Genomic DNA, 15050 nt, shown 5'->3' with positions numbered 1-15050 from the left:
GAGCGTTTGACAGTGTCAATCCTGTCAAGCTTTGGCAGAAATTGTCAAACTGGAATTGCCCTCAAAAGTTGCTACAACCAATTAAGGCGCTGCATTCTAATACTTTCATTCGGATTCGTTTAAATAATAAAGGAGACCTATCGAAGAAAATCTTTACCAACAAGGGGGTGAAACAGGGATGTCCCCTGGCAGCCGAACTTTTCAAATTGTTTATTTCTGACCTTCCGAAACACCCGGAAGCTGTCAGATACTTCTCGCCAAAGATAAACAACACCGAAATTCGCTGCATAACTTATGCGGAGGATCTCGTCCTAGTAGATTTTACACAGATCGGTCTCCAACGCCTGTTAACAAGTCTGAATAAGTATCTTAATAGGAATGATCTCGAATTAAATACAGGTAAAACAAAGATCGTGACCATTGGGGCTGGTGGTTCCAGAAAATACAAGTCCTTCTCCTGGAAAATCAATGGAATCTCTGAGCTCGGTAAATTCCATTCGATACCTTGGAATAACCTTCCAACATTTCTATCAATGAACATCACTGGAAGTTGGACCTCACAAATCGGATGATTCAATTCAGCATTCAAGCTTCAAAAATAAATAAGCAATATGGCAAATTTTCACTTGAACCGGTACTAATTTTCTACATTCAAAAGGTTCTACCCGCTACTATGTTTGGATCTGAATCAGGCTGGAACATTGATGCCCTTTTCTGGCAGAGCTTGAAGGCTTATTTTGGCGTCAGGTACTGCATCTACCCTCGTACATTTCAATGGTGTCTCTTCGATATGAATTATCAATAAATTCAATACATAGCTGCGTCATGTGGAAATCAATAATGGTGCTACGAAAGATGAAGCTGCATCCACTGCCTCCGTCATACCAACTTTTTGAATATCGTCCAGGCTGTGGGCGACCGGGCCTTCTTGGAGACTGGCAGCAATTACTGGAAGACTCTAAAAAATGCCGCTTTGAACATAGCTGACTTGCTCAGCCAACCTCAGTGTGTTAAAAAGAAATTTGACCGATGGTGTTGGGATCCAGAATTACGATCTGCTGAAAACGAAGCCTACATTCTTGAGATCTGGAATAGGCGAACACAAACTGAATGCTTATTGTCGCTAGTTGGTAACCTGCCCCTCGCAACATCATTGTGACCAATTTCTGAGGCTGCGTTTGAACGCATTAAACACCAGGGAAATGCAATTCCTATGACATATTAATGAAGCAAACGGCAATCTTTGCAGATTCTGCAATCTTCAAATTGAATCCATTGAACATCTAATTACCGGATGCCCTGCGCTAACCTCACGTCGACTACGTCACTTAGGAGACTTTACTCCTGTTGAATCAGACAATCAAAATTGGTGGTCTTATGCGGTTGCCGGACATAACATTAAGTTGACCTGCGCAATCGTGAACCTCTTGGACTCTCTAAAAATATAACTGAAAAATGATGTTACATGGAATTCTTAAACTGTTATGATATGATACAATTTTATATGCTGGATTGTTGATAGTTTTTTAAATTGTAATGGATAACAAGACATGATGATGTGTTGTAACAAAAGCTTGGCGACTTGTTGGTTTGCTAACAGGTTCGCTGCGCTGAAGTTTTAATAAAAAAAATTTAAAAAAAGGTTCTGGCACCGTCCCCATGTTGGGGGACGCCCACAAGGATGGAGGAAAGGGGACGGGACGTATTAGAGGTATAAGAACAGTATCCAAGTTCCATCAATCACATAGGCCTCTATGAAGTGTCTTTGTAGACGGTAATTGTCAACCTTGTTCCATTGCACAGTCCTCGTGATGGAATAAGATTGCATAGCAGCTAATTACAGCACCTACTTTGTTTTTATGCACGTGAGGTGGCATTAGTCTTACAGCCTTTCGCTCTTTGGAGACTGAAATGTTGAACCGGTAATTAACTATTCATTGACGCAGAAACCACCGTGCCCTGTGTAAAGAAAAGTGGGGGGTGGAAAGAAGTAACTTCTGAATGTTTGCGATAGTGGTAGGTGAAGGTAACCGCGTAGAACCGTGTTTTTTGTTTGTTGAAATGGTAGCTGTTGTTGAAGTGGGTGCACTTTGCCATTTGGACAGCAGAGGGCAACCTAGCACTGAGAAATTACATCAGCTGAGTACGGAAACATATGTACCCATTTGATTAACTTTGCCCCAAAACCAAGTGCTCTTACTGTTTCGGTCACAATTTGCCGATCTATACAGTCAAACGTGTGTGCATCTCCTGATGTTCATGATCGAGTTCTTCTGAGGTAGTCTACATGGACCACACCTCGTATCACATCGGTGAGTCTTCTAGCCAGCACTTTTGCTAAGATTTTGTTGTCCACGTTTATCACCGACAATGGGCAGGACAACCCGCAGACCAGCGGGTGCTTATCTGCTTTGAGAAAGAGGATGATTAAAGTTTCCTGAATGGATTTCGGAAGTGGTCCCCAGTCAGATACCTCTGCGTATACCCTCAGCATCCAGGCTGCCAGAAGATCCACACATGCTTTGTAAAATTCAACTGGCAAATCATCCCTCCCTGGCATATTCTCACTCTATAAGTTCTCGATTGCACACTACAGCTCTTCTACACAAAGGATGTCCAACATTTCCTTGATCTCCCTGCTTAACCACACCTTTCCAGGATCATCCGAAAGGTACCTTATTTGCTTGGGATCCAGGGCAACCCGTCACCCGCACAGCACCGGGCAGCATCTTAGAAACACTGCATTGATTGTATCCAATCACGGCTCTCTTTTTATCTTACACTGCTATTGTGGTACCTTTTTTCTTTTTACTGTTTGCTACCCAAGCCAGCATCCTACGTGGTTTATCAGCTTCATTGTGCTCTCTCTGAGCATACAAAGCATAGTCCAGTCACCCTGCACTCTCATGGAGCCCTGCAAACTCTATTTGCCTGGCAAGTTCTTCTCCTAGCTTAGCATCTAGCACTATCTTTCTCTCACGCTCTTTCACTTTGACCACCAACCCCCTAATTTGCTTCTGAATCACCTATCTTGCCATGCAATTGGTTGGAATTCACACACCCGACTGTGGCCTTGAATGCCCTCAATGCTCTGCCCCAGCATGTTAAAATATAAAAACTCCTCTATAGCTTGCCTGATCGTGTGTCTGAAGGCCATGTCCGCCAGTGAGCCTGCTCTCAGTCTCCAAGTCGGGATTGGGGATCTGTAATTCCTCCACTTGACCACTACCATAAGGGGAGCATAGTCTGACAGTGCTCTGTCTAGATACTCAGTTGCCTGCAGCAAGGGGGCCATTTTCTCCTGTCTAAAAACAAAGTCTATCTGACTGTACAGGCGGTGCACTACTGATTGAAAGGAGTAGCCTCTGACATCCGGATTTAAGTGGTGCCAGATCTCTAGCAACCCAATCTATACCAAAACTTCCTGCAATGTATTGGATGCTGTTCCCAGTGTGCTGCCCCTTGCACACAATGTGTACCCCCAAAGGCACAATACACTACATTGATATTATAACCTGAGGAACAGAACTATAAGTGATGTGTTAAATAAGGCGACTGACAGCGTCATGGATACTACAGTGGCGTGGAGGCCATAATAGAATGTTCTTTTCCTGTTTTCCAACAAGAGACAAGTTTTATTCTATAAGGAACTTATTGCTCTAAGACACTAAGAGGTTCCACCTCGTCATCAGAAGGTCAGCTGACCTCTAGTGTGTACTCCTGCCTTGTTGAGTGACTGCTGAAAACCGGCACCCTCTTTTTTGCTTAATTCAGTGGCGGCGTGGCACAGCTGCATTGAGCTTGTCCTAAATGGTGGCCATTTTGACTCCTCAGCAAGCAACCAAAATTCAGATAACTAATCTGGTGTTGCCGTGAAATAGTTACAGATTTAGATTTACTTCTTGTTATCAGGGGTAGATGCAGATGTCTTCACAATGTGAATTTGATGGGATGATTCTTTGAATGATCAAGTGTCAAAAGAGTAATGTCATTCCGTACGGTCGTAAAGTTTTACTAATGACTAAGACAAAATTCAGAACAGATACAGATACGCACAAATTCCTTGCAAGCTGCGGTGTCAGAGGTGGAAAGAGGATAAATTAGTAGTTGCGTTTTATAGTCTTGGAGAAATAGTTTCCCTCTTGTAATTTGATCTAAAAAAGAAGGCTAGTCGGAGAGCTCAGGGATGTTTTTGAAGACCCAAATTGGAGACATTCGAGGGTATCCATGAGCAGACTACCCCTACTATCAATATCAAAGGAAACATTTATTACTGGAGAGAAACTGGATTCTGATGCTGAATGGACTTCCACATTGGTCCTTGGCCCACACTGCAGACACAAAGTCCTTGTTCCACAATAATCGAATAAACCAGTCAAAAGTGAACAAAAATGTTGGCGATGTCAGTGGTTTCACTTGGACTGGTTCAGTGATAGTGATGCATGAGAGAAGTAAGTTGGGCAGAGTATATGCCCCTCCACCTCTTGTGGAGCTGGCAATAGCGGCACAGGAGGTTGGAGAGAAGACTAATCAAGCAGCGCTTTACTATGGCGGTCATACATTTTATGTAAAGGCAGAGGGGGGGGGGAGTAAACACAACGACAAACACAAACAAAAAAAAGAACTTTGCAGAGCAAGCATTCTGAACCCTCACTATCTCCCAACATACTCCAACTGCACTTGTGACATGCTGGTTAAATAGTTCCGCCTCTTCGAAGACACTGGAGTCCTCACTGCACTTTTCCGACAGTCTCACTCGGGCCACTCCGGATACAATCACCTGTTGACTCCAACTGTACTTGCCACACTGCACTGCGTGCAGGTTGGTATTTGTGTCTAGACGACCCCTACGTGCCAGAACTGACACAGGATGAGCATTTCATTAGCAGCCTGTTATTTCAACGCACCCCAACAAGGAATTACAGTATCAGGGTGTGATGCTACTGGCTTAACACCCGGCAAACAACAATTGCAAATAAATAAATGTCCACTCCTTTCAGAAACAGTCACTATATAATAGCACACTTTGAAATAAAACAAGAGGGAGATTTTGAGACAAAAGAGGGAACATTCAATTTCACCACTAACTTACATTGGCCTGAGGGATGTTTTAAGGGAGCGAAGGAAAAATGTATTCCAAAAGCAACATTTTTTATCTAAAAATAGGAGTCATTCTTTTACATAAGGACAGTGTTTATGTAGGTTATGTCGGGAAACAATTCTGTGCACCCTGGGGAGTGTCTTTTGCAGAGACGGCACAAAGAGTTGTGCGGTCCTATCAGGAAGGTCACTTTGCCTCCACCCTCAGTTCCCAGACAACTGCATGCTCTACCCCAAATAAGCCCTGCCACTTCACATGCATGCAGTGCCCCCACATGCAATGTGAGGGGTTCCAAAGTTCCCGCAAGCCTCAATGTTTTGAGCTTGCCTCTCACATGAATCTTCATCATCTCTTTCCTTCACATCAATATGGATTTCACCTGGGTCATTCTACAGAAACTGCTGTTCTCTCAGTCTCCAATTCTATTCCACATGCTCGACATGTAAAACTATCTTCTATTATAATTCGATTACATTTCAGTGCTGCTTTTGATACAGTAGATGGGTATCTCGGGCATGGCTCTGCAGTGGTTTTCTTATCTTCCTTGTCGATCTTTTGTGGTATCTTGAAAATATTCTTCACCTCGTTCCTTTCATATGGTTTTTGGCATTTCTTCTCCTTTTTGGAGTACCCAAGGGTTCTGTTATTTACCCTCTTTTTACTCTTTATACTTCACCTCTGGCTTCTTTGATTACTTCTCACGGTTTCCATTTTTACGCTGATGACACCAACATTTTGCTTTCTTTCCCTTCTTTTGACGGCACTATCATTCAACGCCTGTCTGCTTGCCTTCTGGCTTTGAAAAATTGGATCTCTTTGCGATTCGTATTTCTGAACCGAAAGAAAACATATTTTCTGCTTCTCATTCTATCATCCCACCCGCTTCTATTTCTTTCCCTACTCTTAGTCTTTCGGTTGCTCCTAATGCTTGCAACTTGGGAGTTATTTTTTATTCTGCTTTTCCTTTTCAAAATAATAATTTCTAACATTGTCAGTTTTATCTTTATAAAATTAAGAAAATTTGTCATCTTATAACGTTTTCTTCTAAATTATTGTTACAAACTTGTGTACAGTCTCATCTCAACTATTGCTGATCTCGATAAATTGGTCTTACTACTTATGCTCTTTTTCCACTCGGTTCTTTTCTTCTATCAGCATTTAGGTTATTGTTGGACTACATACACTGTTCAAATATTTCTCCTTTTTTGATTCACCTCCACTGGCTTTCAATTACACTTAGACCAACCTCTTCCTTAAGGGTGTTTCACTCCTCCTGCCCCTCAGGACTTTTAGTCTGAAGTGGACCCAGGCGTTTTGAGGTTTTGTCACTGCAGGCTACAATGCACTTTGATGGGCGCCACCTTCATTTGCGCGTTATAATGGATTCTCTCTCCTTGCATTTTTATTTGAGTTTAGTATAGCATTATATACTTAGTATAGCACCTAGTTAGGAAGCAACGTATCGCTACACCAGTCATGGAGGGAAACATGAGGTAGGAGGTGTTATAATATGCTTCAATAGATATTCCAGTCATCATGGTGGGCTGTGCTGCGGGAATGGAAAAAGCCTCGGCCCCTAGGTGTTGACTGAACAGTAAGGTATTTGGTTCCTTCCTGAACTGCAAGAGCATTGGCATGTTTGGAATTGCTACTGGGATGGTGTTCCAGTAGGCAAAGGCATAGCAAGAGAATGCTTGTTTTCTGCTTTTTTCCTTGCATTTCTGTTTTGTCTAGAGTCAAGCAATGGGCTAGCTCCTGGAGAAATAAAACTTCTGCTGCATTGGACTCATTGCTTTGTGGTTTCTGTCTGCTTTATACTCTCATTAATGGTCTTATTTGCACAACTTCTGTCTAGCACCAAGGTGCCAAGGCGATACAGTGCATCTTAAAATGAATAAATCAAACCCATACTTTTTGAACATTCCGAAATTACATATTTCAAATTGATTAACTCCAATGTAACACACATTGTCAAAAGCAACAGCTTTGGCTTTTGTATAGCCAACACCTTTGGCCTGTGGGCTGCCTCCAAGGTCCCTGGCATACAGAGCAGGAGGCAGCAAACCTGACTGAAGGAGGATGGTTCCTTTGACAAAGATTACCATAAAATGCCCTAGAAACGGTTCCATTGCTAAAAATGGCCCTGAAATGTACAGTTAATTCCTTCTTTGTCAAAGATGCCCATCAACTCAAGCCCTTGCCCCACCTTGAAGGATTGTTAAGTTAACAGCAAGTTGTCTCATTGTCAAGGATTGACATCAACAAGCCCAGTTACTTGCCTTCTCGCCTGTTTTGTTGGTCTCTACTCATGTGCACAGAGATTGTAAGATTCTGCGTTGGGATAACTTAACATGGCTCTGCTTGCATAGCCCCGTAACCATCCCTATTCCCGCTTCCAATGACAGCACAAGTGCAGAGACGGCGGTGGCGACGAAGAGTGCAGCAACATTGCAATCCAGCTTTCTGGTGCGTCCCTTTCACCGCCTACTTTCCCTACTTACAATTGCATGGGCATTGGAGAGGCAGGTGTAGCAGGATGAGCTCTTCTTTCCCCTGCTGTAGAGGGACAAAACAATACACGGCATTCTCTACCTACCATGCCTAGTGCACAGTATGGCAAAGGGGGTCATTCACTTTGACCAAGAGTAAAACTTTTTTTTTTAAATGAGTTTTACATGAATACACCAATTTTCTAATTGATACAATGCAAATATTTGCACTTCTCATAACGTACCTGTTTTTCAAGTTCAGCTTGGCTGTCTTCTAGTTCTGCAATCCTTGCTGTCCCCTTTTGTAACATTTGCTGCTGTTGTTGCAGTGACTGCTGTAAACACACATTGTGTTCACTGGTCTCTTGAAGACTTTGCGATTTAAGCTTCAATTCCTTCTGCAATCGTTTCACCTGTAGAATGAATTGGCAGTTGTTTACAAAGCCAACACTAATCATTGAAAGGTTTGATATATACCAAGTATGCAGCTGAGAAACTGACAATTAACAGACTTAAGTTAGACATCAGAATGTGAAATTGAATTAATGTATTTTACTTGACCACTTGCTCCTGTAAGCACAAATCAGATTAATTGCTACATTTTTTTAATAAATGAAGAACCGTTATCTGGGGATCACTTTGTATGAAGAGGTTTGATTCCTCTTCAATTATTAACTCTAGGAATGCCTATGGGGAGAGGAGCTCACGACAATATTAGAAGGGTGATCGATCTGGTGCAGTATGGCCGAGATCAGGGCAGAAGTTTGCAATTCTCGCTTTGGATGCCAACAAGGCCTTTGACAGCATACATTGGACATATTTAGATACCCTGCTAACTCGCTTTGGGTTTGGCCCTAGATTTAGGAGATTTAGAATGGCCAGATTTCAAATCCCCAACACTATGATAAAAATGAACGGCACATGGTCTGATACAATCAAAATAGAAAGGGTCACACTATAGGGTTGTTCATGGTGTCCCCTTATAATCTTCCTGCGGAAGAACCATTGGGGCAATCTATCAGAGAAAATGTAGATATCAGAAGAGTCATGGGTCAGCCAGTGCAATCCAATGTATATGGGGTAGGCACCATGTATTTGCCCATTGCTGGATATCCACATCTTGTGTGCTACTGCCGCCCTGCAACAGGGGGTAGGCACCATGTATTTGCCCACTGAATTGATTTTGCATCTGTGTGCTGCTGCCGGCCTGTAATATGGGGTGAGGCTCAATGGATGTGATCACCATGTACTTCTCTTTTGCACATTGCGTTACCACTTCACTTCCCATGATGTTGTAAATTCACCTCTTGCGCTTCCTTTTCTGTAACTCGAAGCACTGAAACTAATCTCTTAAACTTAAGTGCCTAGATACCTCAGGGTTTTGCGCGCTATACAAATAAATAAACAAACAAGGGAGCACTCTATGGTGACAATGCTATCTTATTCTTAGGAGGTTATTTGAAATCACGCACAGTAGAAAAAACACGCTATCCACTTTTGGGGATATATCTGGGTTTCAAATAAAATAAGTAGATGGGAATATCACAGACAAATAATGGACCCAAATAAAAATTCCCATTTACCTGGAATCACTTAGGAGTGAAAATTACACCCAGCAATGGGGCACCATATAGAGCAAATATCCCAGAGTTATGGGGGAAGGCTCATAACCATCTCACAAAATGGATGACTCAGGAGATATCATGGTTGGGGTGTATTGCTGCAATAAAAATCTCTCCTACCGAAGTTATTACATATATATAATTGAAGGAGTACGAGAGGAGTGCTGTCTCGCTGTGCTGCGCTTTACCAAATGTTGAACAGTGGCACTATCTCCGAGACTTGGCAAACAGCAAAGCAGGAATTTATCATTGAAGAGACTGCAGGCGGCATTGATTTGTGGAAAGAACACCACCCATTCATTTTATTGGTGGAAGTCCAGCCTCCCGCACCAGAACTCCCATACAATCTGCAGCGGGTGCACATTGGCGAACGTGCATTTAAGGAGTGCGAGAGGAGTGCTGTCTCGCGATCAGCGACTGCGTGAGTTATTGACGGCGAGTGAAGCACAGCCTCAAGTCTGATTTTAAGTAAAAATGCTTAAAGTAACCGTTTAGATTGTCTGAGGGGAGCGCAAACTGGCAGCAATGGCAGCAAAAAGGAAGACCAAGCACAAGGCTATAACCTAAAGAAAGGACGTGCAACGGCACAGGGAGAAGGTGTTCTGAATTCCACTGTTAATGCCCCTAGTGAGAACATTGAGCTAGCAAATCAGACAATTGTACAAGGGAATTCGTAGGGTAAAATAACTTCCTTTTTTACACTGGCTCTGACAAATGCGCCTATTGTTGCTCCTATAGTAATACCCTGCGGCACAGCCTTAACTAACAGCGAATTACCAGCTGCTAGTGGCCATAATAGTGACAATCATATAACATTTGGGGACATCGATAATAACTCTCTTCTGGACTTACGTTACTTGTTACAAAGAAACTGCTGCGGAAGAAGCAATCCTGTTACCTAAGGATCCCCCTAGTGGATGGAATGGGAGGAAAGTTGGAGGCTTCCAGAGCAGCGTGTAACCAAGTAAATTGCCTCTCTGTTTCTCTGAATGCTTTTGCCCATTGTACAACAGTGGAGGAGGCAAGTGTGCTTGGTTACAGTGTAATAGTAAACTCTGATCTACAGTCCTTTATGGCTACTACACAATTCGCTTTAAAATTCCTGTTAAAATGATCCATGAGAATTTCAGATTACTTCCGCTTACTACAGCTTATCCCACCATAGAGGTGATAGCTGTTGATTCTAATGTAAAGCGATCCAGAAACCCGCAAAAGGAGGATGTGTGGGGGTGGAGGGGGGGGGGAAATCGGGTGGGGTTCCAATGTCATCAAAAGTAGCCGATGTAGCAGCGGATGGAGACTTGAACAGCTCCCTATATGTCCCTGTTTGCTCAAAGAGTCTTCTCACTAGAAAACAGCAGAGACAGGCAGCTCAGGTAATGGAGGCTCACAGAAAACAGAAGGAGATAGTGGTAATGGGTGACCAGAAGGTTAAGAACAAAAATTTGAAGAGATTTACGGAAAAAGGTTGCCCGCGCCAAGAAGCGCAATATTGAACAGGTAGGGATGCTGATGAGCTAGTTAGTGAGCAATGAAAGAGAGCATTCTGTTGTAATATCTGAAGAACTCTCGCCTGAATCTGAACAAGCTCTATCGGCCTCACAGTGTAATGAGGTACAGGGTTTAGAGATAAAGCCAGCTGTGCTAAGACCCTGCCTTGAGGGGGCAAAATAATAACACTTTTAATATAAAAATATTTAATCAGAAAAGCAGGGTAAAATGGATTAATCGGTCAGTTTTATTGGTAATCTTGAAGGGGATCCCACAACTAAGGGTATTGTTTCGGATGACTGACTTTATTGAACCACTTAAGGTTTAAGTTACTTACCTGTAACTATTGTTCTCCAGCATGGGTCTGGCATGGATTCACATGCTCATGAATATTCCCTGTCAGTCTGGGAATCCTCGGCAAAAAAAAAAATAATAATTTTCAAACTGTATTCGCCTTTAAACCAATCACTGTCCCCTGGGTCATACTGCCCCCATCCAATGACAGTCCTCTCCCTAAGCCCCGCTCTGGCAGCCATCTTCAGATTTGGTAGCATGTAAAGTGGCAGTATGACCAAGAAGAGCCACAGAGGGGCCGGAGGGAGGGTTTGCATGTGAATCCATGCCAGACCCATGATGGAGAACAATAGTTACAGGTAAGTAAAACTTTCTCCAGCATGGTGTCTGACATGGATTTACATGCTCAGGAATAACAAATTCACAGCAGTACATCATCACACAAGCATGGGCGGTGGCAAGGCTCAACAGAAGCAATTAACTCTTACCTCTGGAACAGACTAATCCTTAAGCAAAATGGTTGCGTAGCACTGCCTGGCCGACTCAGGACTCCTCTCGGGAATCCCTGTCGACGCAGTAGAACTTCGTGAAGCTGTGCGTGGACCTCCATGTAGCAGCTCTGCACATGTCCAACAGGGGCACACCAGAAATGAATGCCGTCGTCTCAGCAATCGCTCTGAAGGAGTGGGCTCTCGACAGTGCATGATGCAGCCGGAGAGCCACCTTGAAATGGAAGCCTTGGACAAGGCCTTCACATGGTCAGCAGGACCAAAGTTCACAAACAGTTGAGAAGCCATCCGAAAACTCTTTGTGCGTGTCACGTACAATTTCAGGATACAAGCCACATCCAGCAAGTGCAAGGCCCTCTCCGTCGGTGACAAAGGCTTCGGGAAGAAAACATTTAGCACCAAAGGCTCATTGAGGTGGAACTCCGACGGAACCTTTGGCATGAAAGAGGTGTGTACGCAGTACCACCCTCAATTCGTGGAAATTCAGGTACGGTTGCTTGAAGGCCACGGCGTGGATCTCACCCACACGTCTGGCAGAGGTGATGACCACAAGGAAAGCCGTCTTCCACGAGAGACATTTGAGTGGGGCCTGGTGCATCGCCTTAAAGGGGTCCCCATGAGCCTTGTCAGAACCACGTTGAGTTCCCATGCCGGGGCAGGAGCCTTTATCGGCGGGAAGGATTGGAAAAGTCCTTTGAGAAACCCCTGTAGGCCTTGACGAGTCTGTGGGAACACAGCAAGGACCTCCCTGGGGACCTGGTGTAGCGGGAGATGGCCACCAGATGTACCTTGATGGGTGCGTGAGCCAGTCCAGCTTTAGCCAAGGACAGCAGGCATAGAAGGATCTGTAGAGCTGTGATCCTCAGAGGGGTAATCTTCTGCGACCAGCACCACGTAGCACAATGCTTCCACATATGGCCGCAGCACTTCAAAGTTGACAACGCCCTAACCTTGGCGAGGACTTTGCTGCAGTTCCGCTGGCAAGTCTTAACCTCCAAACTCAGGAGCCAAGCCTTCGCGTTCAGCAATCCTGGGTCGTGATGAAGGATTGCACCTCCTTCTCTGGTGAGAAAATCCGGAACCACCAGTAACTTGACTAGAGGCGACGCTGATAGGCTGAGATCGTCCAGATACGAAATCTGCCTCGGCCACGCCGGGGCGAAGAGTATTATCCTGCATTGACACCGTCTGAGTGTGTTGAGTCGTAGTAGGAGAGGGAACACGTATAGAAACAGCCCTTCCCATGGGAAGGAGAACGCGTCCCACAGACTCCTCGGCTGGTAGAATGTCCTGGCAAACTTCTGGCATTTGGAGTTCGCCGCTGTCGCAAACAGATCGATCTGGGTCCTACCCCATTTGATGAACTGGCAGTCCACGTGATCCTGACGAAGCTCCCACTCATGAAAAGAGCGCAGTTCCATGCTGAGGGAGTCTGCAATGGTGTTCTTGACTCCTGCCAGGTGAAGAGGGATGAGGGACATCTCCTGCCCGACAGACCAGTCCCACAGTCCCGGGCTTCCTTGGAGAGCGCCGGGAATTAAGTCCCCCCCTGCTTCCTGATGTAGAACATGGTGGTGGTTTTGTCTGTGAAGTTCCTCACCACCTTGCCTTTCAGAGACGGCAGGAACGACATGAGGGCCCAGAACACTGGCTGTAGCTCCAGGATGCTGATCTGAAGATCCGTCTCCTCCGGCAGCCACAGGCCTCTTGCATGCAGACGTCCGGTGTGCACTCCCCAAGCTTCCAGGGAGGCATCCGTGGTGAAAGTCTCCCGGTATGGGGGATTTTGAAATGCTGTGCCCTGGGTAATGTGGGAGTGGAGCCCCCCACCACTATTGCCCATCAGAACTCCTCGTTGAGATTGATCTTGTCCGTGAAACTTCCAGACACCTTTATCCACCGGGAATGCAGGAATTCCTGTAGAAGTCGCATCTGCAGCCTGCAGAGACAGACGAGGTAGATGCAGGACGACACCGTGCCCAGTAACAACTAAATGACCCGCACCATGCCCGTTTTAGCCTACAACAGCCGGAATACCTTTCCTTGAATGGCTGCTAGCCTTTCTTCCGAGGGCGACGCCAGGGAAGATACTGTTTTGAGTCTGGCACCTAGGAACAGTGTGTTCTGCAATGGTGTTAAGCAGGACTTTGGATAGTTGAAGGAGAATGCCAGATCAGTCAATAGTCGGGCGGTCACTTTCGTGCGCTTGTCAGCCAGTTCTCGTGAGCGGGCGCAAATCGGCCAGTCGTCTAGGTACGGGTATACATGTATGCCCTGTAGACATAGATGGGCCGCCACTGGTGTCAGGCACTTCGTGAAGACTCTTAGGGCTGACTTCAAGCCGATTGGTAGGACCCTGAACTGGTAGTGCTGGCCCGACACCACAAAACGTAGACATTTCCGATGTTTGTGAATGGGGACGTGGAAATATGCCTCCTCCAGGTCCAATGACGTCAAGAAGTCTTCTTTTTCTTCCAGTTGGCCGAGCACGTGCTGCAATGTGACCATCCTGAATTTTTGGGACTTCAAGTATTTGTTCAGACATCGCAGGTCCATTATGGGTCTCCAGCCCCCTGTCTTCTTTCTGACTTGAAATTATCTGTAATAGACTCCGGAACACCAGAGCCGTTGGGGAACTATCTCTACTGCCCCTTTTCGTAGCATGGCTCGTACCTCTTACAGAATATGAGTGATGTGCTGCTCCTGTCAGGGAAACAAGCAGAATACGAGGACACCTGCGTTGGAACTCCAAGGTGTGCCCCTGGGCGAGAGCATCCAGAACCCATCTGTAGGTGGTGATCTTTCTCCACTCTCTGACTAATCTTGTCAGCCGGCCTCCCACCGGGTGCATTAGTCTTGGCCAGTTTAGGCTTGCTTGGCTGCCGGCACCCTGCCCTGCTGGCGACGCTGTCCTCTGGTACTGTAGGCCTGGTAGCGGCCACTGTAGGCTTCTTGCATTGAGGACCGGGAAGGCTGTCTGTAAGACGTGGAGAACCCTTCTGAAGACTGCTGGAGGGCACTCTAGATCCACCAAAAGGAGTGAAAAGATGAGCAGTGCTGCTGGAGAGTGCCGAGGGAGCGGGCCATCTCTGTATCTGCTTTGATGGCCTGGGGGAATCATCGACGGCCTTCCCAAACAGAATTTCCCCGTTGAAGGGCATGCCCAGCACCTTCTCTTGGACCTCCTGACTGAAGTGGCCTTCGTCCATCCCTGCCGATGAAGGCCGACACCACTCCCCATTTGCCGGAACCCTGTGTAGGTGACGTCCAGTGCCACCATGATGGCGTGGACCGACGCCACTTCTTCCTGGAAGAGGGGAAGGGCCTCCATCTTCTTATCGTAGGGGAGGAACTCCAGGATTGGTCCTAGTTTGTACCACAACAACCCTGTCGTACCTGGCTAGGATCGCCAGTGTGTTGGCTGCCTTGATTGTGGACGCTGCAGTGTAAATCACCTTCTTCCCCCATGGCATCCATCCTTTTCCCCTCGCTGTCCAGAGGGACCAAAGACGACGAGAACGGGTTAGCCAACTGTTTCCTCGCG

The 15050-nt window shown here is 45.5% G+C and overlaps 1 protein-coding gene across 4 annotated transcripts in view; it reads right to left on the bottom strand.

Moving 5' to 3' along the window:
* CCDC18 (coiled-coil domain containing 18) overlaps window positions 1-15050 on the bottom strand; it is a 2185916-nt gene that overhangs the window by 1047730 nt on the left and 1123136 nt on the right. For all 4 annotated transcript variants that reach the window (XM_069641832.1, XM_069641829.1, XM_069641831.1 and 1 more), the window contains exon 18: window positions 7836-8003. In XM_069641832.1, the coding sequence (XP_069497933.1) occupies window positions 7836-8003 (168 nt within the window). The remainder of the gene's footprint in view (window positions 1-7835; window positions 8004-15050) is intronic.

The sequence above is a fragment of the Ambystoma mexicanum genome, chromosome 1q (genome assembly GCF_040938575.1).
Source record: "Ambystoma mexicanum isolate Mex_15411 chromosome 1q, UKY_AmexF1_1, whole genome shotgun sequence".
NCBI classification, from domain to species: domain Eukaryota; kingdom Metazoa; phylum Chordata; class Amphibia; order Caudata; family Ambystomatidae; genus Ambystoma; species Ambystoma mexicanum.
The sequence above is the reverse complement of the archived record's forward strand: the minus strand, read 5'-3'. Positions and strand labels throughout refer to the sequence as shown.